A 26,556-nucleotide genomic window follows, 5' to 3' on the forward strand; every position below is an offset into this window, starting at 1 on the left:
CAATGGCATGGAGGCCGCCTTCCTCTCTCCCCTCCTCGTCGTCCTCTTCTTCTTCCTCCTCCCCCACCAGAATATAGAATAACAAAGTTAGAAGATCTACGGAATAACAGAGTTGGAAGGTTTTCTTCCAACCTCCTCCTCGGAGATCTTCTAGTCCATCTTCCTGCTCAGGCAGGAGACCCTATACCATTATTATTCCTCCTCTTCCTCCTCCTCCTCTTCTTTTCTTCCTCCTCCTCCTCCTCCTCCTCCTCCTCCTCCTCCTCCTCCTCCTCCTCCCACTGATGATGTTACCTAGTTGGGTCATGAAATGCCTGCAAGAAAAGAGCCAAGCTCAGAGAGCACCGAGGACCCCACAGTTCAACCCTCAATACGCTCTACTGCAGATATTCTCTTCATTCATTATCCGCCTGTCCTTTGCCTTCCAGGTTTTCAGCAATATCCTGCGTGCCTGTGGCTTGCAAGGTGAAGAGGCTTCAGCCAGTCCACAGAAGCTGGAGGAAAGGGTCAGGATGACTCCAAAGGGGCTACCTTTGCAGGTGAGGACCGTCCAATGGCATGGAGGCCGCCTTCCTCTCTCCCCTCCTCCCTCCCCCATCTCAAACCCTTTCCCTTCAGCCTGCCTACGTCTCTCCCAACCATTCATTCTCCCTCTTGTGCTTGGTCAGGCTTTTTTTCCTTCACCCATACGTGATCAAGATCATGTGAAGTGTTAGTGCCACTTTATAATGCCACTTTATAATGCCTTGGTAAGGCCACACTTGGAATATTGCATCCAGTTTTGGTCGCCACGATGTAAAAAAGATGCTGAGACTCTAGAAAGAGTGCAGAGAAGAGCAACAAAGATGATTAGGGGACTGGAGGCTAAAACATATGAAGAACGGTTGCAGGAACTGGGCATGGCTAGTTTAATGAAAAGAAGGACAAAGGGAGACCTGATAGCAGTCTTCCAATATCTCAGGGGCTGCCCCAAAGAAGAGGGAATCAAGCTATTCTCCAAAGCACCTGAGCGTAGAACAAGAAGCAATGGGTAGAAACTGATCAAAGAAAGAACTAAGGAGAAATTTCCTGACAGTTAGAACAATTAATAAGTGGAACGACTTGCCTGCAGAAGTTGTGAATGCTCCAACACTGGAAATTTTAAAGAAAATGTTGGATAACCATCTGACTGAGATGGTGTAGGGTTTCCTGCCTGGGCAGGGGGTTGGACTAGAAGGCCTCCAAGGTCCCTTCCAACTCTGTTGTTATGTTATATTATACTATCTGCCCACTCGCTGCTCTTCTCCCTCAATAGCGCAGATTTACTGAAAGACTTTTGCAATCGAGACGTTGCACCAAGTGCGCGTCAGAACGATGCACGGAAGCCGATGAGAGACTCAGGGGGGAGGATTTGCCCTTGTTGGCACAGGCCACGAGCATTTCGAAAGTTAAAAAGTGATTTTTGGGGGGGTCCAAAGAGCGGAGAGTGAGTCTGAAATGCCAAATGAGTGAGAAGAGCACTATATAAATCTTAAGTGTTATTGCCCTTCCTTCCTTCCTTCCCTCCTTCCCTCTCCCCTCCCTCCCCAGTGGGTAGAATATAGTATTGCAGGCTAACTCTGCCCACTGCCGGCAGTTCAAATCTCACCAGGCTCAAGGTTGGCTCAGCCTTCTCTCCTTCCGAGGTGGGTAAAATGAGGACCCAGATTGTTGGGGTTTGCAAGAGGCTGACTCTGTAAACTGCTCAGAGCGGGCTGAGAAGCGCCGTGAAGTGGCATATAAATCTAAGGGCTGTTGCTATTGCTATTGAGACACATGGCAACTTGCAAGGCTGGGATTTGGAGCCCACCCCCATCTATTTGGAACTCAAATTCAGGAAATGCCTCTTCTCTCTCTCCCTCCCTCCCTCTCTCTCTCTCTCTCTCTCTCTCTCTCTCTTTCTCCTCATAGGAGCTGAAAGATATTATCCTCTACGTGTGTGACAGCTGCATCACCCTGTGGGCCTTTCTCGACATCTTTCCTTCGGCTTGCCAGACTTTCCAGAAGCACGACTTCTGTTTCAGGTATTCGTTTAGTCCAGGGGTCTGCAAACTTGGCTCTTTTAAGACTTGTGGACTTCAACTCCCAGAGTTTCTCAGCCAGCTTTTAAATTTGATGGGGGAATTCTGGGAGTTGAAGTCCACAAATCTTAACAGTTGGTGGGGAATTTGGGAGTTAAACTCCTCAAGTCTTAAAAGTTGGTGGGGGAATTCTGCAAGCTGAAGTCCACAAGTCTTAAACTTGGTGGGGAATTCTGGGAGTTGAAGTACACAAGTCATAAACTTGGTGGGGAATTCTGGGAGTTGAAGTCCACAAGTTTTAAATTTGATAGGGGATTCTGGGAGTTGAAGTCCACAAGTCTTTAAAGAACAACTCTGTTCTAAGCCTTGCTGTTCTTTGCCTGCCGAGATGCGTCTTCAGAAGGAGAGACCCGGAACGTCACTTCCTGTAGAGCTGCGCTCTCGGTTTCTCTGGCATCTTCTGAGATCCATCTTTCCCCCCATCCCCAATCTTTCCTTCCTCGCCATCTACCTCCGGCCATTCGATCAGCCGTCCGATAAAAGCCCACTCACTCCTTCGTTCCTTGTGTCGGCAGGCTGGCTGCTTTTTACGAGCTGGTGGTCCCCGAGTTGGAATCCGCTATCAAGAAACGGCACCACGAAAACATCAGGTCCGTGGTTTGGCGCGACCGCCTCATTTTCCCATCCTATCTGTCGTTTTTTTTCTCTCTGACCAGCTTTGAAGGGTACCAGGGATCTGTTTGGGGGGGTTTATGGGGCGGGGCACACGTTTGGATTGGTTTCTCCTGCCTTTGAAAGCCGCGAAGGTCTCGTCGTCACGTCCACGACCGTCGCTAGATTCCCTTTCTGCCCTTTTAGAGTACTGTCGGATCTATGGAGGAGGCTGTCTCATTCTCGGAAGAAGATGGTGGAGATGTTTCACATGGTGGTCCACCAGCTGTGCCTTCAACCCATTTTGGAAAGCAGGTACCGTATTTTTCGGAGTATAAGACTGCTCCGGACTATAAGACGCACCTTAGTTTGGAGGGAGGAAGACAAGAAAAAATAAATAAATTCTGCCTCTGCCTACCAACATCCATTGGTATTCATTGCTGTGACCCAGGCTCACTTGGTCATTACAGGACACAACTAGTCTCAAACAAAACTATTTCATTATAACAGCTGAGAATGACGTCATTCCCAGCTTAGTACAAATTAATTCCAAAACAGAGAGTTCCAAAAGTTTTTAAAGAAGAGATTGGACAGCCATTTGTCTGAAATGTATAGGGTCTCCTGCCTAAGCAGGAGGTTGGACTAGAAGACCTCCAAGGTCCCTTCCAACTCTATTATTCTGTTCTTATGTTTGTGTCCCAAGCATTCCCAAATTGACTATCATCAGTAAGCAGAGGAAACCTGCCTCTCTAGTGCAGCTGGAGATACTGGAAGTTGTAGCCATGGCCTTAAATGACTTAATGGACCAGTTCAGCAGTTGGGGGAAAATAACCAGCAGCAGCCCTGACCTCCGTTTTAGAATTAGTATCCCCCTTTCCTTAAAGCGACGCGGTGGCTCAGTGGCTTAAGACGCTGAACTTGTCGATCGAAAGGTCGGAAGTTCAGCAGTTCGAATCCCTAGTGCTGCGTAACAGGGTGAGCTCCCGTGACTTGTCCCAGCTTCTGCCAACCTAGCAGTTCGAAAGCAGGTAAAACAAATGCAAGTAGAAAAATAGGAGCCACCTTTGGTGGATAGGGAACAGCGTTCCGTGCGCCTTTGGTGTTGAGTCCTGCCGGCCACATGACCACGGAGACGTCTTCGGACAGCGCTGGCTCTTCGGCTTTGAAACGGAGATGAGCACCGCCCCCTGGGAACGACTAGCACATACGTGCGAGGGGAACCTTTCCCTTAAAGCATTAGAAGTATGTAAACATGGATTTTTCACGGATCACCTTGCCACAATTAACCTTGTTCTTAACAGCTGTGACAACATCCAGGCCTACATTGAAGAGTTCCTGCAGATTTTCACCTCCGTGCTTCAGGAGACGAGGTGAGCGACCCGGGCGCAACTCTGGAACGTCGGTAACGTGGAAAATGTTCTGCCTTGCTACCCATTTTGGTCTCGGGAGATGAACGTGGCCCCGTCATATTCCGCACCCGTAATCAAACTAATCCCTTTCTTAAATTTACGCGATCCGGTGAATTAAAAAAAAAAGGCTGGGTTCATAAACCTTGTTATTCTGTTAATCTGCTATTCCTTATAAATTACGGGGTGGGGGGGATTTGCCTCTCTCTGTTTTCAGGTTTCTCCGAGATTACGATGAGCTGTTCCCTCTGGCCGATGATGTCAGCCTCCTCCAACAAGCCTCCTCCGCCCTGTATCCTTTGGCACCGATGTGAACGCTTTAGTTCTGTCCATTTTCACCCCGTAACCGTGGGGATGCTGCAGTGGCCGCAAGCACGAGAAATGGTCTCTTTTGCGCTGCTGTAACTTCGCTCACTAAACGGACTCTTGTAAATCGAGAACGACCTGTAGCAACAGAGTGGCTATTTTAAGCCCCAGTGGGGCAGTGGTTAAAAATGCGGCATTGCAGGCAAACTCTGCCCGCTGTCGGGAGTTCAGTCTTGACCGGTTCAAGGTTGACTCAGCCTTCCATCCTTCCGAGGTCGGTAAAATGAGGAGACTCAGATGGTTGGGGGTGATAGGCTGACTCGGTAAACCCCTTAGAGAGGGCTGTAAAAGCACGGGTGAAACGGTCTATAAGTGTTCTGACCTTGGCTTCCCAAGAGCACAAAGCAGAGTCTTTGTCCGGACAAAACCCCCTTTTTATATTAAGTTACTGGAAATTCCTCTCATTCACATCCAGCAAAGTCTTTCAAGGGAGAATTTATAGTCACAGACCTTATCGGGCTTGGAGAGCTGCCAGGCCGATATCTTCAAAACTTGGCAAGGAGTCACAAACCAATTAAGCAAAGTAATTGTCTCCTGCAAACTCCACTCCCCTTTCGCTCCTCTTTTATTCCCTCTGGGAGGGGCCATTCATCGTCCACCTGTGGCCTTACTCCCAAGTCGACCCTTGTTCTTTAGCTGTTCCCTTCGTCTGGCCACTCTGTGCATGCGTACACTGGGAACAGGCTCCAGCTGTTCGTCTGCCTCACTGATGTCTGACTCCGAAGGCAGCTGATAACTGTCAAGACGGCCCTGTCCCCCTCTCTGCCTCAGACGCAGAGCCCTCATCAAAGCCTTCCTGAGACTCCAGGACTGGCCCATGTTCCTCCCCAACCTCCTCACTGTCCGAATTTGCTGCCAGCTCCGCTGGCTGCTGGCGGGTCGCAACAATAAGTCTAAGCACTATTGCTATTGGTTGTTCTGTGTCTATGGAGAATTGGGAATCTGCCCTTGACACCATTGGTCAGAGATGAAACTCGAACGTCTTACATTTTGCAAGCTGTGGAAAGTGCCTGGGACAAAACAGACAGAAGGAGAAAAACGATCCAAGATCCACCCCTCCCTGAAACCGCAACCGGGGCCGTTACACTCCCCGGTGCCTCAGAGCGAATGGAACACTTTGAGGAACCGGATCCCCTGGAGGTACGTTGTTTGGAGCAGAGCATCAACCTACAACAAAGATGGCTGGTTTAGGCCTTTCTCCTAGGAAGGAGACCTATCTAGGTCAACCATTGGCCAATTGAGAAGAAGCCATTTCAAGCAGGGTGGCAGGACTGAGGAGTCTTAATATATATCTGAAAGTTTGTGCGAGTCTTAGAGAAAATAACACTTGCCGCCTTCATACCGTAAGCAGCTGCCAAAAAAGCCAACACAGTTCTAGGCTGCATAAACAGAGGGATAGAATCAAAATCACGTGTTAATACCACTTTATAATGCCTTGGTAAGGCCACACTTGGAATACGGCGTCCAGTTTTGGTCGCCACGATGTAAAAAAGATGCTGAGACTCTAGACAGAGTGCAGAGAAGAGCAACAAAGATAATTAGCGGACTGGAGGCTAAAATATATGAAGAACGGTTGCAGGAATTGGATTATGTCTAGTTTGATGAAAAGAAGGACCAGGGGAGACATGATAGCAGTGTTCCAATATCTCAGGGGTTGCCACAAAGAAGAGGGAGTCAATCTATTCTCCAAAGCACCTGAAGGCAAGGCAAGAAGCAATGGGTGGAAACTAATCAAGGAGAAAAGCAACTTAGAACTAATGAGAAACTTCCTGACAGTGAGAACAATTAATCAGTGGAACAACTTGCCTCCAGAAGTTGTGAAGGCTCCAACACTGGGAGTTTTTAAAGAAGATATTGGATAACCATTTGTCGGAAGTGGTGTAGGGTTTCCTGCCTAAGCAGGGGGGTTGGACTAGAAGACCTCCAAGGTCCCTCTGTTACTCTGTTCTGTTAACCTTGTGGAGCAAAAACCATCCAGGGATAGACGCTGGTTTGCAGTGGGACAAAAAATATATATCAGAATTTGGGTTAACGGATGGTTGCTGCGTTTGATTTCGATGTATTCGGGGTGCTTCTCGGTTGAACTTTTTCATCCCTCTTGGTATATGTAACATGGCTTATTGATTTGATCTGCCTAGTGTGCAGGAGCAGCTGCAGCTCCCGTAGCCCCTGTCTCTGGAGTAGAGCTGGATTCCCTGATCTCTCAGGTAAAGGATCTGCTCCCTGACCTTGGAGAAGGTTTTGTCCTGGCCTGCTTGGAGGAGTACAACTACAACGTGGAGCACGTCATCAACAACCTTCTAGAGGACAAGTTGGCGGCCTCCCTACAGACGCTTGATAGAACCATGCCTAGGTAAAGTTGGAAGGATTCGTTTGTTTGTTTTTTTAATTCAGGGATGTGAATCTCTTTTGAGTAGTATGGAGATGTCCTTTATCTCTATGTGCCTGTTGATGGCCAATTTGTCTGAATCCCATAGGCTCCCATTCAGGGACCTGTTTTGCAGCCCTAAAACCGTGGCGTGTTTCCTGAAAGATTTGTGACTTCTATTTTTGGAAGTGAAATGGTTGCTGCTCTTCTTCTTCTTTCTTCTTCCACCTCCTCCTCCTCCTCCTCTTCCTCTTCCTATTCTTCCTCTTCTTCTTCTTCTCCTCCTCCTCCTCCTCTTCTTCTTCCTCTTCTTCTTCTTCTTCTCCTCCTCTCCTCCTCCTCCTCCTCTTCTTCTTCTTCTTCTTCCTCTTCTTCTTCCTCTTCTTCTTCCTCTTCTTCTTCTCCTCCTCCTCCTCCTTCCTTCTTCTTCTTCTTCTTCTTCTTCTTCTTCTTCTTCTTCTTCTTCTTCTTCTTCTTCTTCTTCTTCTTCTTCTTCTTCTTCTTCTTCTTCTTCTTCTTCTTCTTCTTCTTCCTCCTCCTCTTCTTCTTCTTCTCCTCCACTCTTCCTCCTCCTCCTCCTCCTCCTTCTTTCTTCTTCTTCCATCTTCTTCTTCTTTCTTCTTTCTTCTTTCTTTTTTCTCCTTCTTCTTCTTTTAACCGCAACTCTTTTTGCCAGGCCTGTGAAACCAGACCCGACTCCGCTTGTCACTTCCCGGTGCAACGTGTTCCAGGATGACGAGTTTGATGTTTTCAGCAAGGATGTGGTGGACGTCTCTCGGATTCAGAAAGGCAAAAGGTGAGGTGTGCGCTGTTCTCATCCGATCCAGGTTTGCTCCACCGTATCAGGTTTTAGATGAGGGACCAGAGGGGGTATCCAGCCGGTTCGGACTAGTTTGGGCAAACATGTAGCGGCCACTTGTGGGTTGTCCTGCCCCCCCCCCCCCCCGCCCTTCAAGGGAAAACTCCCATTCCTTACTAGCACTGATGGTGTTACCTAGCTGGGTAATGAAATGTCTGCAAGAAAACAAGCAAGCTCAGAGAGCACCAAGGACCCCACAATCCTCTCCTCCTCCTCCTCCTCCTCCTCCTCTCCTTTCCCACTGCCTTCTAGCGCTGAGGATGTTACCTAGTTGGCTAATGAAACGCCTGCAAGAAAACGATTAAGCTCAGAGAGCATCAAGCAACCAACAATCTTTCTCCTCTTCCTCCTCCTATTCCTCCTCCTCCTCCTCCTCCTCCTCCTCCTCCTCCTCCTCTTCTTCTCTGCCCCACTCCCTTCTAGCACTGAGGATGTTACTGTCGTGTCCCACCCCCACTCCGACGAACGAGTCAAGGAAGTCCGTAACAAACTTGGCAACGAAGCCTCTGCAGCTTGCAAAGTTCCTTCGAGGTTTATCAGGGCAGGCAGGAGTCCAAGTTGTGACTTCAGGGATAGGGTCCGGTATCAGCAAACTAGATAAGACTTTGCTTGACTCAAAATTGGAATGCCAAAAGCAGGTCCTTTATATAGGCTGTGGGGTGTGGCTCCATGACTCAGCATTTATCCAGGCCTGCCCCACCCTTCCTTCTGCTGGCGTCGCCTCTCAGATCTCCGGAAGTGAGGGTCCTCCTACTCTGAATTGTCTTCAGCTGGATCTGCTATCAGTGTCTGGGAAAGGGAGGGGTCAGAGGGAGTAGGTCCAAGTAATTCCACCACCTGGCTGGCTTCCTGCTCTGAAGGCTGAGCCAAAGAACACACGCTGTATGAGTGAGGTTTATTGGGCTTCTCCTTTCACTCCTTGAATCCTCTCTGGACATGGGGCCAGGGCCGGGGGCTGGAGTCATGACAGGCCGTTCATCTTCATTATCAGACTCAGAGTCTGATAAAAGGCCCGTCTGGAGACGGGAGGGGCCCAGCTGAGGAGAGGAGGGAGGACAAGTCACAACAGTTAGCTAGCTGGGTAATGAAACGCCTGCAAGAAAACAATCAAGCTCAGAGAGCACCAAGGACCCAACAATCTTCCTCCTCTTTCTGCTCCTCCTCCTCCTCCTCCTCTTCCACTTTCCCTTTCCTTCTCCTCTCCGCAAACCCCACTCCCTCCTAGCACTGATGATGTTACCGAATCTGGCTAATGAAACGCCTGCAAGGAAACAACCAAGCTCAGGACACAGCACCAAAGAGCCCACAGTTCAACCTGGAGCTCTTTCTTTTTTTCCAATTGGCAGAAGCCGAATGTTCGAATAAAAGGCAGCCTCCCATTCCCCCAGTTCCCCCAAGTTCTGTCCCCCTGACTTTTATCCGTAATTCCTCTCCACGGACGCAGGAGCGACAAAGCCACCACGAAAAGCCTGCTGAACGACAAGCGCCTGGTGCAGGAGCAGCGAGAACGCTACAACCAATACTCCGTGATTGTCGAAGAGGTCCCCGAACCGAGCGGGGGTCGCCTCTTCTCCCAGGAGGATTACGAGGACGAATACGACGACACCTACGATGGCAACCAGGTGGGAGCCAACGATGCGGACTCTGACGACGAGCTAATCAGCAGGAGGTGAGCCAGGCTTTTAAACGGTGATCTTAGACCAAGGGGACACTGAGCTTGTTGATTAAAAGGTTGGCAGTTCGGTGGTTCGAGTCCCTACTGCCACTTAACGGGGGTGAGCTCCCGTGATTTGTCCCAGCTTCGGCCAACCTAGCAGTTCGAAAGCAGGTAAAAAAATGCAAGTAGGGCCTCTGGTTGACTCAGCAGACTAAGTCTGTCTGTTATTAACAGCAGCTGCTTGCAATTACTGCAAGTTCAAGTCCCACCAGGCCCAAGGTTGACTCAGCCTTCCATCCTTTATAAAATGAGGACCCAGATTGTTGGGGGCAATAAAAAGTTGACTTTATATATAATATACAAATGGATGAAGACTATTGCTTAACATAGTGTAAGCCACCCTGAGTCTTCGGAGAAGGACGGGATATAAATTCAAATAATAATTAAAAAAAAAGTAGAAAAATAAGGACCACCTTTGGTGGGAAGGGAACGGCGTTCCATGCACCTTTGGCGTTGAGTCATGCCAGCCACATGACTACGGAGACGTCTTCGGACAGCGCTGGCTCTTCGGCTTCGAAACGGAGATGAGCTCCGGGAACGACTAGCACATACGCGCAAGGGGAACCTTTACTTTAATTGGCCGTGGCAAGTTGTCCCATTCCGCCCTTGAGGAACCTGACTGTGTGGTTGTCCCGTCTTCCTGAAGGCCGTTCACCATCCCTCAAGTCCTGAGGTCGAAAGAAGAAGAGGAGCAGGAGGAAGAAGAGGAGGAAGAGGAAGAGATGGAGGACAAAGAGGCGACAAAGGTGACGATCTGGAATTCTGGAGGGAGGGAAGAGGTTATGGAATAATCCTGCGGTTCGGACAGGGGAAAAAGATAGGCAGCTCCGGAGAGATTGGAAGAGATCAGAAGCCGCGGCTACTCCAGGTTGTCTCAATTTTTGCGGCAATTTTCCAAAAATGAGCAACAAGGAAATGGTTCCCTTCCCTCTTGTTAGGGAAGCATTGTCTCTTAAGTAGCCACAGCATGATGTGGTAGACCCTGGTATGGCAGGAGCTTGGAGGTAGGAAGGTAGGAAGAGACATGGCTGAAACTTTTCAGCCATGTCTCAAGAAGGAGCATTGGAAGACTCGGCTCACCATGTCCGATTCCTCCTCTTGTCTCTGGCGGCCAGCATGACAAAGCAATCGTGAAGGTCTTTCCTCTCGCAGAGCACAGCTCTGCTGCCCATCCACCTGGGGAAAAGCTAGAATTTCCAGGAGAGGCGAGACAGCTGGCTCAGCGGGTGGCCGTACCAGTTGTCCCTTGAGTCCCGGTGTCCGGTGTCCACATGCCATGGAGTTGACAGTTCCGGTCCGTGGAGGGAGAATATTGTAATGGTAGACACTCAAAGGCTGGCACTTAACGTTTTATGAAGTCCCCTATTCTCAAGGTCGCTCTGTCTCTGGAGGAACTGGTAGATACGAAAAAGAAATTTTGTGTTTTATATATATGTGTATGTGTGTGTATGTGTATATTTATATGTATGTATATATACCATAAACATACAGGCAGGGGTGAAATGCTAGCAGTTTGGGCCAGTTCGTCTTGAACCGGGAGAGAGAGATAGATAGATAGATAGATAGAGAGAGAGAGAGAGAGAGAGAGAGAGATGATGATGAGTGAAACCTCGTCGAAACGTCACCAAGATACTCTCAACCTTACACAGGAAAAGACCCGAATATGCCAAGACCTACATATATATATATATACAGTAAAGGGAACACAAAAATACTGTAAGACATCCTAGATCTGAAGGAATGAAATATTCTTATTAAATACAGCACATTGTGTTGTGTAGGTGTTCTCTTTATTTTTTTGAGCAGTGTATATATAATGGATTTTGTTTTCCTATCGAAGCAACCTGGTCTACCCAAATATGGGAGGGAACCTACTGCTTCCCTTTCGCCTTTCAGCCCCAATCCAGGAGCCCTCGCAGGCAAGTCGCTTTCACGACAAACTCTTTTGTGTTAATTTTATATTTACTGACAAAGAAATAAAGGGAGACTAGTACAGATCTATTTCAAGCTGTTTAGTTCTCATCAGTTAGCCGTTCCCTTCTGGGATTCGAACCGGGGCTTGCTTGCATATTAGGCAGATGTATTAACCTCTAAGCCACAGGTTCTCCTCACTTTGCCGGCTGTTCCAGGGGAATGGATGAAAGGGGTCCCTGCTTCTCAAAGATCTTTCTTTTTTCCTTGGTAACAGGATCATTTTGTTCAAGATCCAGCTGTCCTCCGGGAGCGAGCTGAGGCCAGGCGGGTGACCTTCCTGGCAAGAAAAGGGTAAGGATTCCTCCAAAGCCCCTCACCCCCCACCCCAGTCCCCTCTCCTGACCTTTGTCCCGAGTTCCAGGCGTCCAACCAAGGATTGCGATTTGCCAAGCTGGCTTGGTAGTCTGGGAGTCGCAGTTCCCACCCAATTAAGAGGGCACCAGATATTTAGAACATGGAACAATAGGCCTGGAAGGGACCTTAGGGGTCTTCTAGTCCACCCCCTCCTTGCCCAAGCAGGAGACCCTGTGCCATTTCAGACAAACAGTTGTTCAGTCTTTTCTTAAAAACCTCCAATGATGGAGCACCCACAACTTCTGGAGGCAAACAGTTCCACTGGTTAATTGTTCTCACTGTCAGGAACTTCCTCCTTAGTTCTAAGTTGCTTCTCTCCTTGGTTGGTTTCCACCCATTGCTTCTTGTCCTGCCTTCAGGTGCTTTGGAGAATAGCTTGACTCCCTCTTCTTTGTGGCAACCCCTGAGATATTGGAACACTGCTATCATGTCTCCCCTGGTCCTTATTTTCATTAAATTAGACATAATCCAATTCCTGCAAACGTTCTTCATACGTTTTAGCCTCCAGTCCCCTAATCCTCTTGGTTGCTCTTCTCTGCACTCTTTTCTAGAGTCTCCACATCTTTTTTGCATTCACAACATCTGGAGGCAAGTCGTTCCGCTGATTCATTGTTCTCACGGTCAGGAAATATCTGCTTAGTTCTAAAGTTGCTTCTCTCCTTGATTAGTTTCCACCCGTTGCTTCTTGTCCTGCCTTCAGGTGCTTTGGAGAATAGCTCGACCCCTCCCCCCACTTCTTTGTGGCAGTCCCTCAAAGCGCTTGGAAGAGTCCATTTGCAAACTACTCCAGCATGGTGGTGGTTCTGCAAATTGGAAATTCCATCTTGCAGTGTTGGTCCTTACTTCAACTTCTCTCTCTCTCTTCCTCCAAGTGGCCTCCTCTTCAACACCTGCCTTTCTTTGGATAAGAGACTGGAGGCTAAAACATACGACAGGCCTGGCTAGCTTAGTGAAGAGAAGGACCAGTGGAGACAGGATAGCAGTCTTGCAATATTTGAGGGGCTGCCACAGAGAAGAGGGGGGTCAACTTATTTTCCAAAGCACCTGAAGGCCAGACAAGGAAGAATGGATGGAAACTGAGCAAGGAGAGATTCAACCTGGAAATAAGGAGGAATTTTCTGACAGTGAGAACAATCAACCAATGGAACTGAAGTTGCCTTCGGAAGTTGTGGGAGCTTCATCAGTGGAGGCTTTCAAGAAGAGACTGGACTGCCATCTGTCAGAAATGGTGTAGGGTCTCCTGCTTGGGTGGGTGGGTTGGGCTAGATGACCTGCAAGGTCCCTTTCCAACTCTGTTCATCTGTTAATTGACTCGAATATTTGGAACACTGCTATCACGTCTCCCCTAGTCCTCCCTTTCATTAAAGTAGACATACCCAGTTCGGCTTTCTCTTGCAGGCAAAAGCCAGATAACTCGGCAGCCTTGACGGGCGGTGCCAAGGGCCGTGGCCAAAACCGAGAGACAGTACAGGAGCGACGGAAGAAAGAAGCCAGCAAGGGGACGAGGGCGAACCATAACAGGCGTGCAATGGCTGACCGGAAGCGCAGTAAAGGCATGATCCCGTCTTGAAACAGTGGCGCGCCAGGGAGGCCACCCCGGGAGAGAAAAAGCACCTTGCCTTTTGCAAAGATGATTTTCCTTGGGAAGCACAAATCCACCCGCGATTACAGACCTGCAGTAGGGTTGGGTTGAGCGACTTTGGAAATTGATGCGTTGTTGAGAAAGGCTTTTCTTTAAAACTTGCTCCTCTGGAAACTTTTTGCCGTTTTTGAGTTGTCCTACATGTTCCTCTGTCAGGCCTGCCCCTGTCTGATCTCCTAGAAAAGGGAAACCCTCGACTCCCTTTGATGGAAGTGGGAAGGCACTTTTATACCGAGCTGCTGATTGCAATAGAATCAGGTGGAACCTGACGTTCCCGCGTGCCGCTAATACAGAACGCCCCCCCTGGTTCTCCCAACCCTCCCCCCCCAATAGTCCACCCATGTGTATCCAATGCAGCACCACGGAGATTTTTGGGAAACGCTGAGGTGTTTGAGCTGGTGAAATTCCATTCTCACGGTAAACGGCCTTGAAGATGCCAGCGTGCCAACACGAACCGGATTCTAAACCGCTCTTCTTCAACCGTCAATTCCCCCTTTCCAGTTTCCCCACATCCTAAAGCTTTACAGCTTTGTTGCCCATTTATTCCCCCCACCCCACCCCACCTCCCTTCCCCGATTGATGGCAGGACACTAGCAAGGCGCCAGTCCTTAAGAAGCCAGCTGCCTTGCTGGATCACGTCTCTTCCACTGTGGGGTTTTTTTTTTCTAGCAGAGTGAAACTTCCACCTCAACTTATTGCGCTGCAAGATGTTGGCTTCTGGCGGTCTAATTTGTAAGCTCCACGGCGAGGCGGGCAGCAAATAAATAAATTTCAACATTGTGATCCCGAGTGGAATGGGGACTGTTTCCATTGGCTCAAAGTGCTCCCAAGTAAGCAAATCGCATTCAATCCCCTTCTGCTGGGATCTTTGCTTCAGCGGACATTTTCTTGCAGCCTAACAGAAAACAGAAAACCCAAGGGCCCAGGTTCTACACCTCTGCATGTAACTACCGATTTAGGGTTCTTAGTAACACATAATAGGGCAGATTCCCACTCGAACTAATGCAGAATTTATTTCAGCCGATTAGTACAAGGTTGATAAAGTAACCCCTTAAAATGGGAAAATCAAAATTTTATATGACAAGCGCTGCCATATCTCACTACCATTCCAACCCAAAGTTGCAAACAAGATATACAATGACTTTTGTTGCCTCTTGCGCTACAACTTCGCTCCTATATGAATGGATTGAAAGGGAAAAAAAAAACACAACACAAAACCCACAACAAAGCATTTGTCAAACACCTCCCCCCCCCCTTAGAAGCATTCCGCAACTTCCAAGTGACAGAGGTAGTACACAATACGCTTCGTCTTAGAGAGCGCATTTTATTAAGCTGTTTTTTCAGCCCAAAAGGGAAAAAAAAAGTCATTTGAATCTTTTCATCACTTGGAGTAGCGCACACCGGGCCATCTTACAAGGATGAACAGCTGCTGGACGAACAGCTGGCCACAAACCAAAGGGCCGCTGGGTGAAGATGGCGGAGGATCCAACCGGAATCCAAGGTTTCACCTGCTGTGCCTCAGTCTTGCTTGACTTCGTATCTGTGCTTGATGTCTTTCCAGAGTCTCTGCAGAGACACAAACAAGCATGGAGTTAAAGATACGGAGGACACTTGGGAAAGCACCTGCTTGTCACTAAACAAAACATCATTCCTCAATCTCAGCCCACTCAAGATGCAGAATGGAATTCACTAGCCTGTTACCTACCTACCCAACACCCTGCCAGCCCCCAAAGTACTTAAGGTAAATAAAAGAGGAAAGTACCTTCAAGGGTAAAAAGATTATGTGTATACGTATGGTTCTACGTGCATTTCTGTGCATGTATATATGTGCGAATAGAATAACAGTCGGAAGGAACCTTGGAGGTCTTCTAGTCCAACCCCCTGCCCAGGCTTTTAGGAAACCCTATACCATTTCAGTGTACATATACTACATCACTGTGTATCTCTCTAGGTGTGTGTGTGTGTGTGTGTGTATATGAGAGCCAGTTAAACCACCCGGCTAGAAACCAAAGAGGCCACGAGTTCTAATTCTGCCCTAGGCACAAGGTCATCTGGGTGACCTCCAGCCAACGACTTCCTTTCAACCTCAGGAAGAAGACAACGGCAAAACAATTCCGAAATCTTGCCAAGAAAACTGCAGAGCCGTGGCCAAGCAATCTCCGAGAAAGATAAATATTTGTAGCTCAAGGTTGAAAGTGAAGGGTCCTTGGTGCTCTCTTGAACTCGGTTGTTTTCTTGCAGATGTTTCACGACCCAACTAGGTAACATCATCAGTGCTGGAGGAGGAGGATTATGGGCTCCTTTGTGCTCTCTGAGCTCGGTTATTTACTTGCAGACGTTTCATGACCCAACTAGGTAACATCATCAATGCTAGGAGGAAGAGGAGGAAGACTGTGGGGTCCTTCATGTGCTCTGAGCTTGATTGCTTTCTTGCAGACGTTTCATGACCCAACTAGGTAACATCATCAATGCTAGGAGGAGGAGGAGGAGGACTGTGGGGTCCTTCATGTGCTCTGAGCTTGATTGCTTTCTTGCAGACGTTTCATGACCCAGCTAGGTAACTTCATCAGTGCTAGGAGGAGGACTGTAGGGTCCTTGGTGCCCTCTGAGCTTGGTTGTTTTCTTGCAGCCGTGATTCCCACCCACGCCCCGTTTCACCCCAAGACACCCAGCCTCGGGGGCCTTGCAACGCGGCCTGCAAAAGACCAGGAGCCGAAAGCGCACAGCTCTGGGCAAGCCCAGGAAGGCAGGCCGCAGCGAAGCACCTGCTTCCCAAAAACGCGCGTTGCCCCTACTATACCTAGAAGCAGCGCGGCAAGGCCGAAGCCTCGGCCTCGAGTGAAACGCCAGCCCGCCTGACCTTCAACTGACTCCGGCCCGCCTTTCACGCAAGTCCCCGGCTGCGGCCTGCGCAGGCCCACCCGACCCGGGGCTGACTCACCCCTTCGTTGAGGCGGCAGAAAATCGCCTCCGTGGCCTGGTCGAAGCCCCGCTCGAAAATCACGGCGCCCACCACGACCGTGAAAACCAGCGTGGACGTGCGGCGGAAGACGAACCGGTACAGCTGCTGCACCAACGCCATCTTGGACGCTTGAGGCTACTGCGCAGGCGCACTTCGAGACTCAGCCACCGGAAAGAGGGGGGGAAATGCACCGCGCTGAATTCTGGGCTTTGAAGTCCGGTTCCCGCCCCACCCCCCATCAAGCTGCGCCTGCGCTCTTCCTTTAAGGAAGTTGAACTACGTTTCCCAAGATGCCCCGCCCGTTAATTGCCTTGAAGCCCGAGCGCGGAGGCCTCTGGGATTTGAATGCTGAAACAAGCGGAGGGAGAAACCCGGAGGGTGAGTAGTAGGGTCTGCTTGGACCCCACTCTGTGGGTTGTCCTGGAGAGGTAGGGCAGGTACTACAGCTCCCATCATTAAATAAAGGAGAATGTTTATAAGCTCAGGGTTGAAATGAAGGGTCCTGGGTGATCTCTGAGCTTGCCTGTTTTCTTGCGGACGTTTCATGACCCAGCTAGGTAACATCATCAGTGCTAGAAGGGAGTTAGGATTTGCAGGAGGAAGAGAAGGGGGAAGAGGGAAGGAGGAGGAGAAGGAGGACTGTGGGGTCCTGGATGATATCTGAGCTCAGTGGTTTTCTTGCAGATGTTTCAGGACCCATGCTAGGTAACATCATCAGTGCTAGGAGGAGGAGGAGGAAGACTGTGGGGTCTTGGCTGTTGTCTAAGCTTGGTGGTTTTCTTGCAGACGTTTCATGACCCACCTAGGTAACATCATCAGTGCTAGGAGGACTGTGGGCTCCTGGGTGATCTCTGAGTTCAGTGGTTTTCTTGCAGACGTTTCATGACCCAGCTGGATAACATCATCAGTGCTAGAAGGGAGTGGGATTTGCAGGGAGGAGGAGGAGGAGAAGGAGGTGCTTTCTGAGCCTGGCAGTTTTCTTGCTGACGTTTTATTACCCAACTAGGTAGCATCATCAGTGCTAGTTAGGAGTGCTGTTTGCTCTCACTTTATATTCTAGGGTCTTGCCTTGTCAGTTTCGGTGGGGGACGGTCTGAGGGATTCTTTTGGTTGGGGTCTTTGCTGTTGGCTTCTTTGGCAGTTTCTGGTTTCCCTCTGATGCCTATGTAGAGATTCCAGACTAATTCTTCCTTTGACCACTCCCCGGGGCTCAGCTAGTCTGGCCCAGGAGCAAACGGTCGGTCTGAGAAGATTCCTGTGCTATAGGCATGAACAATAAAATAGCTCATCGAACTCTTCACCCTCCGGATCTGGTTGTTTGCGCCCGATTCCTATTCATTTTTGTAAATGAGTGGCGCACGCTGCTAAACAGCCTGTTATTAACAACAGCTGCCTGCAATTATTGCAGGTTCAAGTCCCACCAGGCCCAAGGTTGACTCAGCCTTCCATCCTTTATAAGGTAGGTAAAATGAGGACCCAGATTGTTGGGGGCAATAAGTTGACTTTGTATATAATATACAAATAGGATGAAGACTATTGCTAACATAGTGTAAGCCGCCCTGAGTCTTCGGAGAAGGGCGGGGTAGAAATGTAAATTAAAAAAAAAAAAATCCCACTTCGATGCATTGATTAAATTAGAAGCCGTGTCAGGGCCGAACGTCCGTTCAACGCTGCACCGAAATGCACCGTTTTATTTATTTACCCATGAAATTGAAATCGAGACTGCTGTTAATACACCCGATAAATCCTCCGTACAATTAGAACAAGGATGATAATACAAATCTATCCGTTTGTGCATCTAGCTAACCTACACATAAATGCTCAGGGTTTTCTTTCGGAGGAATAGATGGGTTAAAAAAATGTAATGTAATCCTGACCAAAGAGTTTGTAACTTCTACTTTTGCCTGCAGGAAGTTCCAGATTCAATTTTCGGCCCTGCAGGTGGTTAGGAAAAACTCGATTTAGGAGCAGCGGTTCCGACATGTCAAAATCCCAAACTTGCCACTTACATCGAAGCCCAAGAAAATTGGAACACAATCGCCCTTTGGGTTAGCTAATGATTTCCGAGCCAGGGCAACCAAAGCTGATTGTGTGGCTCTTTTTTTGTGTGTGTGTGTGTTTTTTTTTAAACCATTTCTATCAGAATTTTACAATAAAAGTGTGCAAGGAGAGAGAAAAAAAGAAAGAAAGAAAGTAAACTTAAAATGTTGACTTCTGGGAATCGAAGTCCAACATGCATCTTAAAAAGATCTTGCGAAGGTATATTTTCTTTAGCCTTGGTGGCCCAGTGGTCAGAGCGCAGGACTGCAGGCTGCTACTGCTGACTCCTGGCTGCCTGCAATCTGACAGTTCGATTCTCACCAGGTTCAAGGTTGACTCAGCCTTCCATCCTTCCGAAGTCGGTAAAATGGGGACCCAGATTGTTGGGGGCAAGAGGCTGACTTTGTAAACTGCTTAGAGAAGGCTGGAAAGCTCTGTGAAGCGGTATATAAATCTAAGTGCTATTGATATCTTCCTTCCTTCCTTCCTTCCTTCCTTCCTTCCTTCCTTCCTTCCTTCCTTCCTTCCTTCCTTCCTTCCTTCCTCCCTCCCTCCCTCCCTCCCTCCCTCCCTCCCTGTGGTTAAAAGTCAGTATTGCAGGCTAACTCTGCCAACTGTCAGCAGTTCTATCTTGACCGGCTCAAGGTTGACTCAGCCTTCCATCCTTCCGAGGTGGGTAAAATGAGGACCCAGATTATTGGGGGCAACAGGCTGACTCTGTAAGCTGCTTAGAGAGGGCTGGAAAGCGGTATAGCAATAGCAGTTAGACTTATATACCGCTTCACAGGTATATAAGTCTACGGACAATTGCTGTTGCTGTTCCCCTCTCTCCCTCCCTTCCTTCCCTTTCTTCCATCCATCCATTCATCCATCCATCCATCCATGGTGCACAATGATTAGAATGCAATATTTCAGGCTAACTCTGCCGACTGCCAGCAGTTCAATCCTGACTGGCTCAGAGTTGACTCAGCCTTCCATCCTGCCGAGGTGGGTAAAATGAGGACCCAGATTGCTGGGGGCAAGAGGCTGACTCTGTAAACCGCTTAGAGAGGGTCTGTAAAACACTGTGAAGCGGCATATAAATCTAAGGGCTATTCCTATCTACCTATGTCTGTCTCTCTGTCTCTTGTCTTTCGATCTATCTGAATGCAATATTGCAGACTAACTCTGCCCGCCGCCAGGAGTTCGATCCAGACTGGCTCAAAGTTGACCCATCCTTCTGTAAAATGAGCACCCCGGATTGTTGGGGTTTGCAAGAGACTGACTCTGTAAAGAGGCTGACTCTGCAAGGGGCTGTCGAGCACCGCGAAGCGGCATATAAGTCTAAACGCCGTTGCTATTGCTATTTGCAGGTTCAGAATGGGGAAGCGGTATTTTTGCGATTACTGCGATCGGACTTTCCAGGACAACCTTCACAACAGGAAAAAACACTTGAACGGGGTGCAACATTTAAGAGCCAAGAAAGTCTGGTACGATCTCTTTCGAGGTAAGAAAACCGAACAGCTGCTCTGGTGTTTTGGCGGTACAGGGAGAGCTGCAGGGGTTCAAGGAGAGCTGTTGGGGGGTTCCAGATGTTTATTCTGCCCTGTCTCTCTGTATGAACATCTGGTTCAGCAAAGTATGTCAGTAGGACCGGGGGGCAGGGAGGTGGCCGGGGGGGTGGAATAGCCATGGATCATTCTCCTGCACCTGGGATTATGCTGTTGCGGTCCGCCGGCAGCCTGCGGAGCTGGCAACGGAGTCGGACAGCGATGAGGCTGAGGAAGAATGTGGGCCAGTTCTGGAGGCTGGGGAAGGCCCGGATGAGGGCTCTGCGTCGGAGGCTGAGGTGGGGCCAGGGCCATCGGGGAGTGAGGTGCAGACTACGGAGCCTCCAGAGGCTGATAGTAGTGAGGCAGAGGAACAGGAGGAGCCTGTTCCTAATGCACGCATGAGAAGAGCTGCCAGAAGGCAAGAGCAGCTCAAGCAAAGAGGACGACTCAGGAGTAAGGCCAAGAGATGATTGGACCCTCCCATAAAGCTTAAAAGACCAGCAACGGCGTTTGAGCTTTGCCGGAAAACAACGTTGATAACTTTGTCTTGTTGCATTTATTTTGTATCAGTGTCTTCTGAACGTTTGCCAAGGCAGGCCTTTGGCAGTTTGCCTAATTGGACCAAGGTTTGTGATAGGACTGAGGAATTTGTGTTGGGAGGACTTTGTTTTAATTTAGTTGAACCACGCTGGGAATGAAGTTAATTCTCAGCTGTTCGAATAAAGTTTGTTTCCTTTTTCACCGACTGAGTTTCCTACTACCTATTTGATCCTGGGTCACAATATACACGGTGTGCACCCAAAATCTTGGACATACAGGTACAGAGAGTCCTTAACTTGCAACCCTTCATTTAGTGACCGTTCAAAAGTTACAACAGCCCTGAGAAAAATGACTTAGGACCGTTTTTCGCACCGTTGCAGCATCCCCGATTGAAATTTGGACGCTCGGCAACCGAGTCATATCTAATGAACGTTGGCAGCGTCCCGGGGTCCCACGGTCCCGTTTTGCGACCTTATTGTCACAACAGGGATGTCAGATTCACTTAATGACCGTGTGACTTAACCGCCGCAGCGATTTCGCTGAACGATTTGCTCTGGCAAGAAAGGTCGTAAAAACGGGGCAGAACTCAACGACGGTCCTGCTTAGCAGCGGAGATGTTGGGTTCGAGGGTTGTAAGTCGAGGAGCTACGCGTAGCCTTTAACTTACAACTGCGTGTAGCCCCACCTGCTTTTATGCCCAGAAAGAGAGTCTGTTGTAGAATCACCAGCTGTTCTCTTCACATTTTTTCTTCCTCCTCCTCCTGTTTGTGATTTTCTTTTTTCTCTACAGATGCTGCAACCATCTTACAGGAGGAACAGACAAAGAAACCCTGTCGGAAATTTTTGCAAACAGGTATGCTGAAGAGGGCCTGGTGGCTCAGTGGCTAAGATGCTGAGCTTGTTGATCAAAAGTTCGGCAGTTCAGCAGTTCAAATCCCTAGTGCCGTGTAACAGGGTGAGCTCCCGTGACTTGTCCCAGCTTCTGCCAACCTAGCAGTTCGAAAGCAGGTAAAAAAATGCAAGGAGAAAAATAGGGACCACCTTTGGTGGGAAGGAAAGAGCGTTCCGTGCGCCTTTGGCATTGAGTCATGCCGGCCACATGACCACGGAGACGTCTTCGGACAGCGCTGGCTCTTCGGCTTTGAAACGGAGATGAGCACCGCCCCCTAGTGTCGGGAACGACGAGCACGTACGTGCGAGGGGAACATTCACCTTTAAAGTGTACTAAAACATATTTGAAAAACCTCCCCAAGTATTTCTGTTGAGATATGAAAATGAATGAAATTGCTAATTTATGGAAACGGACATCCAAATAATTTCGCCGTCTCGTTTTTATAACGCACGTGGTCCTCGGGTTATGACCGCTCGTTCAGTGACCCCCATGGAAGTTACGACGGGGCTGAAGGAAGGCGCTTACCAGTCCTTCAAGTTCGTGAAGATTTTTTTCTTTTCTTTTCCGTAAGCGATTTGGGGTTGACGGAGGAAAACGTTTTGAGAAGGACTTCATGCTTAATGCTTGCCTCGATCCCTTCCTTGCAGGCCACTGCGATTTTGGCTCCAACTGTAGATTTTCTCACATGACGGGGGTAGATCTGGAGAAGCTGAACATGCAGGTACAAGGTAAGAGAAGGTGAAGTGAGAAACAGTTAAGGGAAAAACAGAGTTGGAAGGGACCTTCGAGGTCTTCTAGTCCAACCCCTTCCTCAAGCAGAGATCCTGGACCGTTCCAGACAAATGGCGGCCCAGTCTCTTCTTGAAAACCTCCAGTGTGGGAGCACCCAAAACTTATGGAGGCATGTCGTTCCGTTGATTAATTGTTCTCACTGTCACTAAATTTCTCCTTAGTTTCTAAGTTGCTTCTCTCCTTGATTAGAATATAGAATAACAGAGTTGGAAGGGACCTTGGAGGTCTTCTAGTCCAACCCCCTGCCCAGGCAGGAAACCCTACAACACTTCAGACAAATGGTTGTCCAACATCTTCTTAAAAACTTCCAGTGTTGGAGCGTTCACAAGTTCTGGAGGCAAATCGTCCCACAGGTTAATTGTTCTAACTGTCAGGAAAATTCTGCCTTAGTTCTAAGTTGCTTCTCTCCTTGATTAGTTTCCACCCATTGCTTCTTGTCCTGCCTTCTGGTGCTTTGGAGAATAGCTTGACTCCCTCTTCTTTGGGGCAGCCCCTGAGATAGTGGAAGACTGCTATCATGTCATTCCTGGACCTTATTTTCATTAAACTATGGATAGATAAAAATGCTTGCTTACTTGCTTGCTTCTTTCTTTCCTTCCTTCCTTCCTTCCTTCCTTCCTTCCTTCCTTCCTTCCTTCCTTCCTTCCTTCCTTCCTTCCTTCCTTCCTTCCTTCCTTCCTTCCTTCCTTCCTTCCTTCCTCCTTGATTACTTTCTGTTCATTGCTTCTTGTCCTGCCCTCAGGTGCTTTGGAGAATAGCTTGACCCCCTCCTCTCTGTGGCAGCCCCTCAAATATTGGAAGACTGCTATTATGTCTCCCCTAGTCTTTCTTTCCATTAAACTAGACATCCCCAATTCCAGCAACCGTTCTTCTTATATTTTAGCCTCCGGTCCCCTAATCCTCTTGGTTGCTCTTCTCTGCACTCTTTTCTAGAGTCTCCACATCTTTCTTACATCGTGGCGACCAAAACTGAATGCATTATTCCGAGTGAAAGTTTTAATTCTAAAGCGGCCAAGTTTAGAAAACAACAACACTTGTTTATATTTTTAATCCAGTACAACGTTAACCCTCTCCGCCAGCCGCCAGCCTTCCTTTAAATGGTTAAATATTTTTTACACCTCGTGTTAAAATATCTTGAAAATGAACCCACTCGCTTAATATCAGAAGTCATTGGCTTTGCTTTAAATCACATCCCTGATGGTTTTAATTTGGATTGACTTTTTTTCTTATCTGCCCTCTTCAAACCTCTTCTCGGTTTTTTTTTTAAGCAGCTCAGCTTCTTTCTTTCCCCTCCTTCACTTTCCCATCGCTTTTATTTCTGCTCTGGGCCAGGAAGGTGGCTTCGGTGGCTTGATTTTACTGCCTGCTGCTGCAATTTATAGGCTGCGTGAGTTTTTTTTTACCCTCCCCGCCTCGACTGATGGTTGCATTTTAATTTATACGGCTCTGGGTTGCAAGCCGCCCAGGGAACTGTGTGTTATGTTGCTAGGACAGAAATCGATAAATGGCAATTTAATGGCAATCATTAAAACAGAGCCGACGTGGGTATCCTGCCCCTAATCCCCACCCCATCAGGAAGCATATAGAATTTCTCCCAGGAAAAATATGGGAACAAGGTTTACTTCACTATCAAGCTGCACCCCCGTAGCATTTCATTTCATTTCATTATTTTATTTTACTTTATTTTATTTATTTTGTTTTATTTATTTTATTTTATTATTATATTTTACTTTACTTTACTTTACTTTATTTTGTTTTACTTTATTTTATTTATTTTATTTATTTTGTTTTATTTATTTTACTTTATTATTTTAATTTACTTTATTTTACTTTATTTTGTTTTACTTTATTTTACTTATTTTACTTTATTTTGTTTTGTTTATTTTGCTTTATTTATTTTGTTTTATTTATTTTACTTTACTTTATTTTATTTTTTTATTTATTTTGTTTTATTTATTTTACTTTATTTTGTTTTACTTTATTTTACTTTATTTTATTTATTTTGTTTTGTTTATTTTGTTTTATTTATTTTACTTTATTTTATTTTATTTTTTTGCAGGTAGACCTTTCGATCGACAAGCTCAGCATCTTAGCCACTGAGCCACTGCGTCCCTTTCATATCTGGGATAGCGATTTCAGCCTCGCCTCAGGCTGGCTCCTCTATAAAACCTCACAGAGCTCTAACATGCTAGCGATCTCCCGGCGCTTGGCTCTCATTATTATTCAACGGGCAAGAAGATGAATTGGCTGCCACTGTCAAACCGGCACAATCCGTCACTCGGCTTGAACAGCGGCGTTAATTTCACACCCTGTCGGGAAATGTTTACCATTTTCAACATCCAGGCCTGGCTGGGCTCGCACAGGTGGCTGGAATATTGGGAAGGTGGGCAGACTTCCGGCATGCAGAGAAGGAGGGGGCGAAGCAGAGAGGGCAGAGGAGCCGAACTTCAGTAGGTAGAAAGGGGAGAGACAGTCAGTCTAGTGGTTAAGGCACCAGGCTAGAAAGCAGGAGACGGTAAGTTCTAGTTGTTGTGTCTGCGCCCCCCGAGCCGGGCCCCCTGCCAGAAAGTGACTTGGAAAGTGAGGGGGAAGGGCCATCAGGACTTACTTTGGGAGCACTGGCTTCCCTGGCTCAGCTCCAGGAGCCAGAAACAGGCCAGGTGGAAGAGATAACGAGGCCTCCGTCCCCTGACTCTTCCCCCACCCAGGCCACGCCTGCAGACCCAGCTGATGGCAATCAGGCCTGGCTGGACCCTAGGTTTCGTAGGCAGGAGAGGCGGGAACAACAGAAGCAGGGGTGGGGCAGGCCTAGGAAGTGCTGAGTCATGGAGCCACACCCCACGGGATATAAAACCAGCAAGAGCTGCTGTGCCTCTTCATAGCAGGCAAATCAACTGCTTAAATAAGAGCTGAAGTACTATTTGTTCCTGGGTGACTCATCGGCATCAAGGGAGATAACAGAGACACTTGGCAGACGTTCGCTAGTTTGCTGCCAGAGCTGATTAAGCCATCGCTTGGATGGAGGCGAGGGGGGACAGAACACTAGTCCTGCACTAGGCTTTGCTGGCTGAGCAGGAGGTTGGACTAGAAGACCGCCAAGGTCCCTTCCAACTAATTTTATTCTGTTCTGTTTTTCTGTTCTGTTCTGTTCTGTTCTGTTCGTCTCGTCTCGTCTCGTCTCGTCTCATCATCTCATCATATCTTCTTCCCTTACCCTCCAAACAGAGGAGAGGAGAGCGAAAGAGCAGCAGCAGGATGGCACAGTGCTCCCAGCGGGCACCATCGAAGAATGGTTGGAGAAACGCGCCAAGCGGCTACGGGCAGCTCAGAGAGACAGGTATGTGTTCTCCGCCATCGGCAAGGGAAGCCGAAAGTTGTCCGGCCTTTTGAGGTATCCCAGCTCCACAAAACGGATACTGCAAGAAATTTCGGAACTCGGCTTTATTGTTGGAGGGTATACAGGTAGTCCTTGACTTACAACCGTTCATTTAGCGACCGTTCAAAGTTACAACAGCACTGAAAAAAGGGGACTTCACGACCTTTTTCGCCGTTATAACCTTTGCAGCAGCCCCAATTTTTGCGTAAAGAGTGGCATTGTGAAAACATTTTTTTTCCCTAAATCAGGTATTTTTTTCTTCTTTCCTCCTAGTCCTCTTTCTGAAGAAGAATTGGTTTTCCAATATCCGCCAGGTTGGCCCCCGGTCCAGGAACTGCCACCCTCCCTGAGAGCGCCCCCTCCTGGCGGATGGATGATCCCTCCGGGTCTCCATTGGGGCTGAGAGCGGCGGGAGATGAACCGACGGACCATGTCTGGCTGCGGATTCTTGGCGGGCCCTCTGGAAGAAAACAAAGAGAATTTCGCCGAAGACATTTCCAGAAATTCCTGCACCGCCGCCGGCTAATTTAGAAATTGCAGGAAGGATACCGAAACCGAAGCACATCCAAGGACCGAACAAACCATTAGAATAAATTTATTTAAATGGTCTCCGTTAATTACTCCCAGCGCCAGGGGGCTTCCCTCGATCTGCGGTGCTGAGCCGGAGCAGCAAGGATAGTCTCCGAAATTCAGCTTAACCGTATTTTTCAGACTATAAGGCGCACCTAAATTTAGAAGAGGAAAAACAACAATAAAAAGTTTTTGGCCTCGGCGCACCCCATTTTCGGCCCATTTTTGAGGCGTTTTTCGGCCCATTTTTTGGGGGGGAAAATTGGCTGAAAAACACCTCAAAAACGGGCTGAAAATGCCTCAAAAATGGGCTGAAAATGCCTCACAAACGGGCTGAAAACGCCTCAAAAACCAGCTGAAAACGCCTCAAAAACCAGCTGAAAACGCCTCAAAAACTGGCTGAAGATGCCTAAGAAATGGGCTGAAGACGCCTCAAAAACGGGCTGAAAACACTTCAAAAACGGGCCAAAAACACC

At 48.2% G+C, this 26,556-nt stretch overlaps 3 protein-coding genes across 5 annotated transcripts in view; 2 read left to right on the plus strand and 1 right to left on the minus strand.

Moving 5' to 3' along the window:
* Positions 1–14,542, plus strand: part of ASCC2 (activating signal cointegrator 1 complex subunit 2) — a 28,019-nt gene extending 13,477 nt beyond the window's left edge. Inside the window, exons 1-13 of one of the 2 annotated variants that reach the window (XM_058158516.1) lie at positions 337–539; positions 1,930–2,042; positions 2,615–2,689; positions 2,898–3,005; positions 3,992–4,060; positions 4,314–4,388; positions 5,428–5,602; positions 6,601–6,815; positions 7,507–7,626; positions 9,134–9,358; positions 10,053–10,152; positions 11,595–11,671; positions 13,133–14,542. In XM_058158516.1, the coding sequence (XP_058014499.1) occupies positions 513–539; positions 1,930–2,042; positions 2,615–2,689; positions 2,898–3,005; positions 3,992–4,060; positions 4,314–4,388; positions 5,428–5,602; positions 6,601–6,815; positions 7,507–7,626; positions 9,134–9,358; positions 10,053–10,152; positions 11,595–11,671; positions 13,133–13,304 (1,551 nt within the window). In that variant the 5' untranslated portion in view covers positions 337–512 and the 3' untranslated portion in view covers positions 13,305–14,542. Of the gene's footprint in view, positions 1–336; positions 540–1,929; positions 2,043–2,614; positions 2,690–2,897; positions 3,006–3,991; positions 4,061–4,313; positions 4,389–5,427; positions 5,603–6,600; positions 6,816–7,506; positions 7,627–9,133; positions 9,359–10,052; positions 10,153–11,594; positions 11,672–13,132 lie in introns of those variants that run through there. The other variant, XM_058158517.1, reaches the window with a different exon arrangement.
* Positions 14,543–14,684: 142 nt separating this feature from the next.
* On the minus strand, positions 14,685–16,504 carry LOC131185723 (cytochrome b-c1 complex subunit 9). Its single transcript, XM_058158519.1, has 2 exons — positions 16,318–16,504; positions 14,685–14,942 (listed from the first exon to the last, which is right to left on the minus strand). The coding sequence occupies exons 1-2, from the start codon at positions 16,456–16,458 to the stop codon at positions 14,895–14,897; spliced, it is 189 nt and encodes a 62-aa protein (XP_058014502.1). The 5' UTR covers positions 16,459–16,504; the 3' UTR covers positions 14,685–14,894.
* Positions 16,505–16,610: 106 nt separating this feature from the next.
* ZMAT5 (zinc finger matrin-type 5) lies at positions 16,611–26,336 on the plus strand. 2 transcript variants are annotated; one of them, XM_058158724.1, is made up of 6 exons: positions 16,611–16,716; positions 19,731–19,864; positions 21,241–21,303; positions 21,990–22,070; positions 25,360–25,471; positions 25,784–26,336. In XM_058158724.1, exons 2-6 carry the CDS (start codon positions 19,738–19,740, stop codon positions 25,911–25,913), a joined length of 513 nt encoding a protein of 170 aa, XP_058014707.1. In that variant the 5' UTR covers positions 16,611–16,716; positions 19,731–19,737; the 3' UTR covers positions 25,914–26,336. The 2 variants fall into 2 exon arrangements, with proteins under 2 accessions (XP_058014707.1, XP_058014706.1); XM_058158723.1 differs by lacking the exon at positions 16,611–16,716 and adding an exon at positions 18,249–18,386.
* The last annotated feature ends 220 nt before the right edge of the window (positions 26,337–26,556 follow it).

Source organism: Ahaetulla prasina, chromosome 15 (assembly GCF_028640845.1).
Source record: "Ahaetulla prasina isolate Xishuangbanna chromosome 15, ASM2864084v1, whole genome shotgun sequence".
In the NCBI taxonomy this organism is placed as follows: domain Eukaryota; kingdom Metazoa; phylum Chordata; class Lepidosauria; order Squamata; family Colubridae; genus Ahaetulla; species Ahaetulla prasina.

Bases quoted from the DNA above. Each gene is read 5' to 3' on its own strand.
- ZMAT5 (XM_058158724.1), top strand. From the start codon at position 19,738: ATGGGGAAGCGGTATTTTTGCGATTACTGCGATCGGACTTTCCAGGAC. The intron at 19,865-21,240 runs GTAAGAAAACCG...TTTTCTCTACAG, and splicing joins CTGGTACGATCTCTTTCGAG to ATGCTGCAACCATCTTACAG. The intron at 21,304-21,989 runs GTATGCTGAAGA...CCTTCCTTGCAG, and splicing joins TCGGAAATTTTTGCAAACAG to GCCACTGCGATTTTGGCTCC.
- LOC131185723 (XM_058158519.1), bottom strand. From the start codon at position 16,458: ATGGCGTTGGTGCAGCAGCTGTACCGGTTCGTCTTCCGCCGCACGTCC. The intron at 14,943-16,317 runs GTGAGTCAGCCC...GTGTCTCTGCAG, and splicing joins TCTGCCGCCTCAACGAAGGG to AGACTCTGGAAAGACATCAA.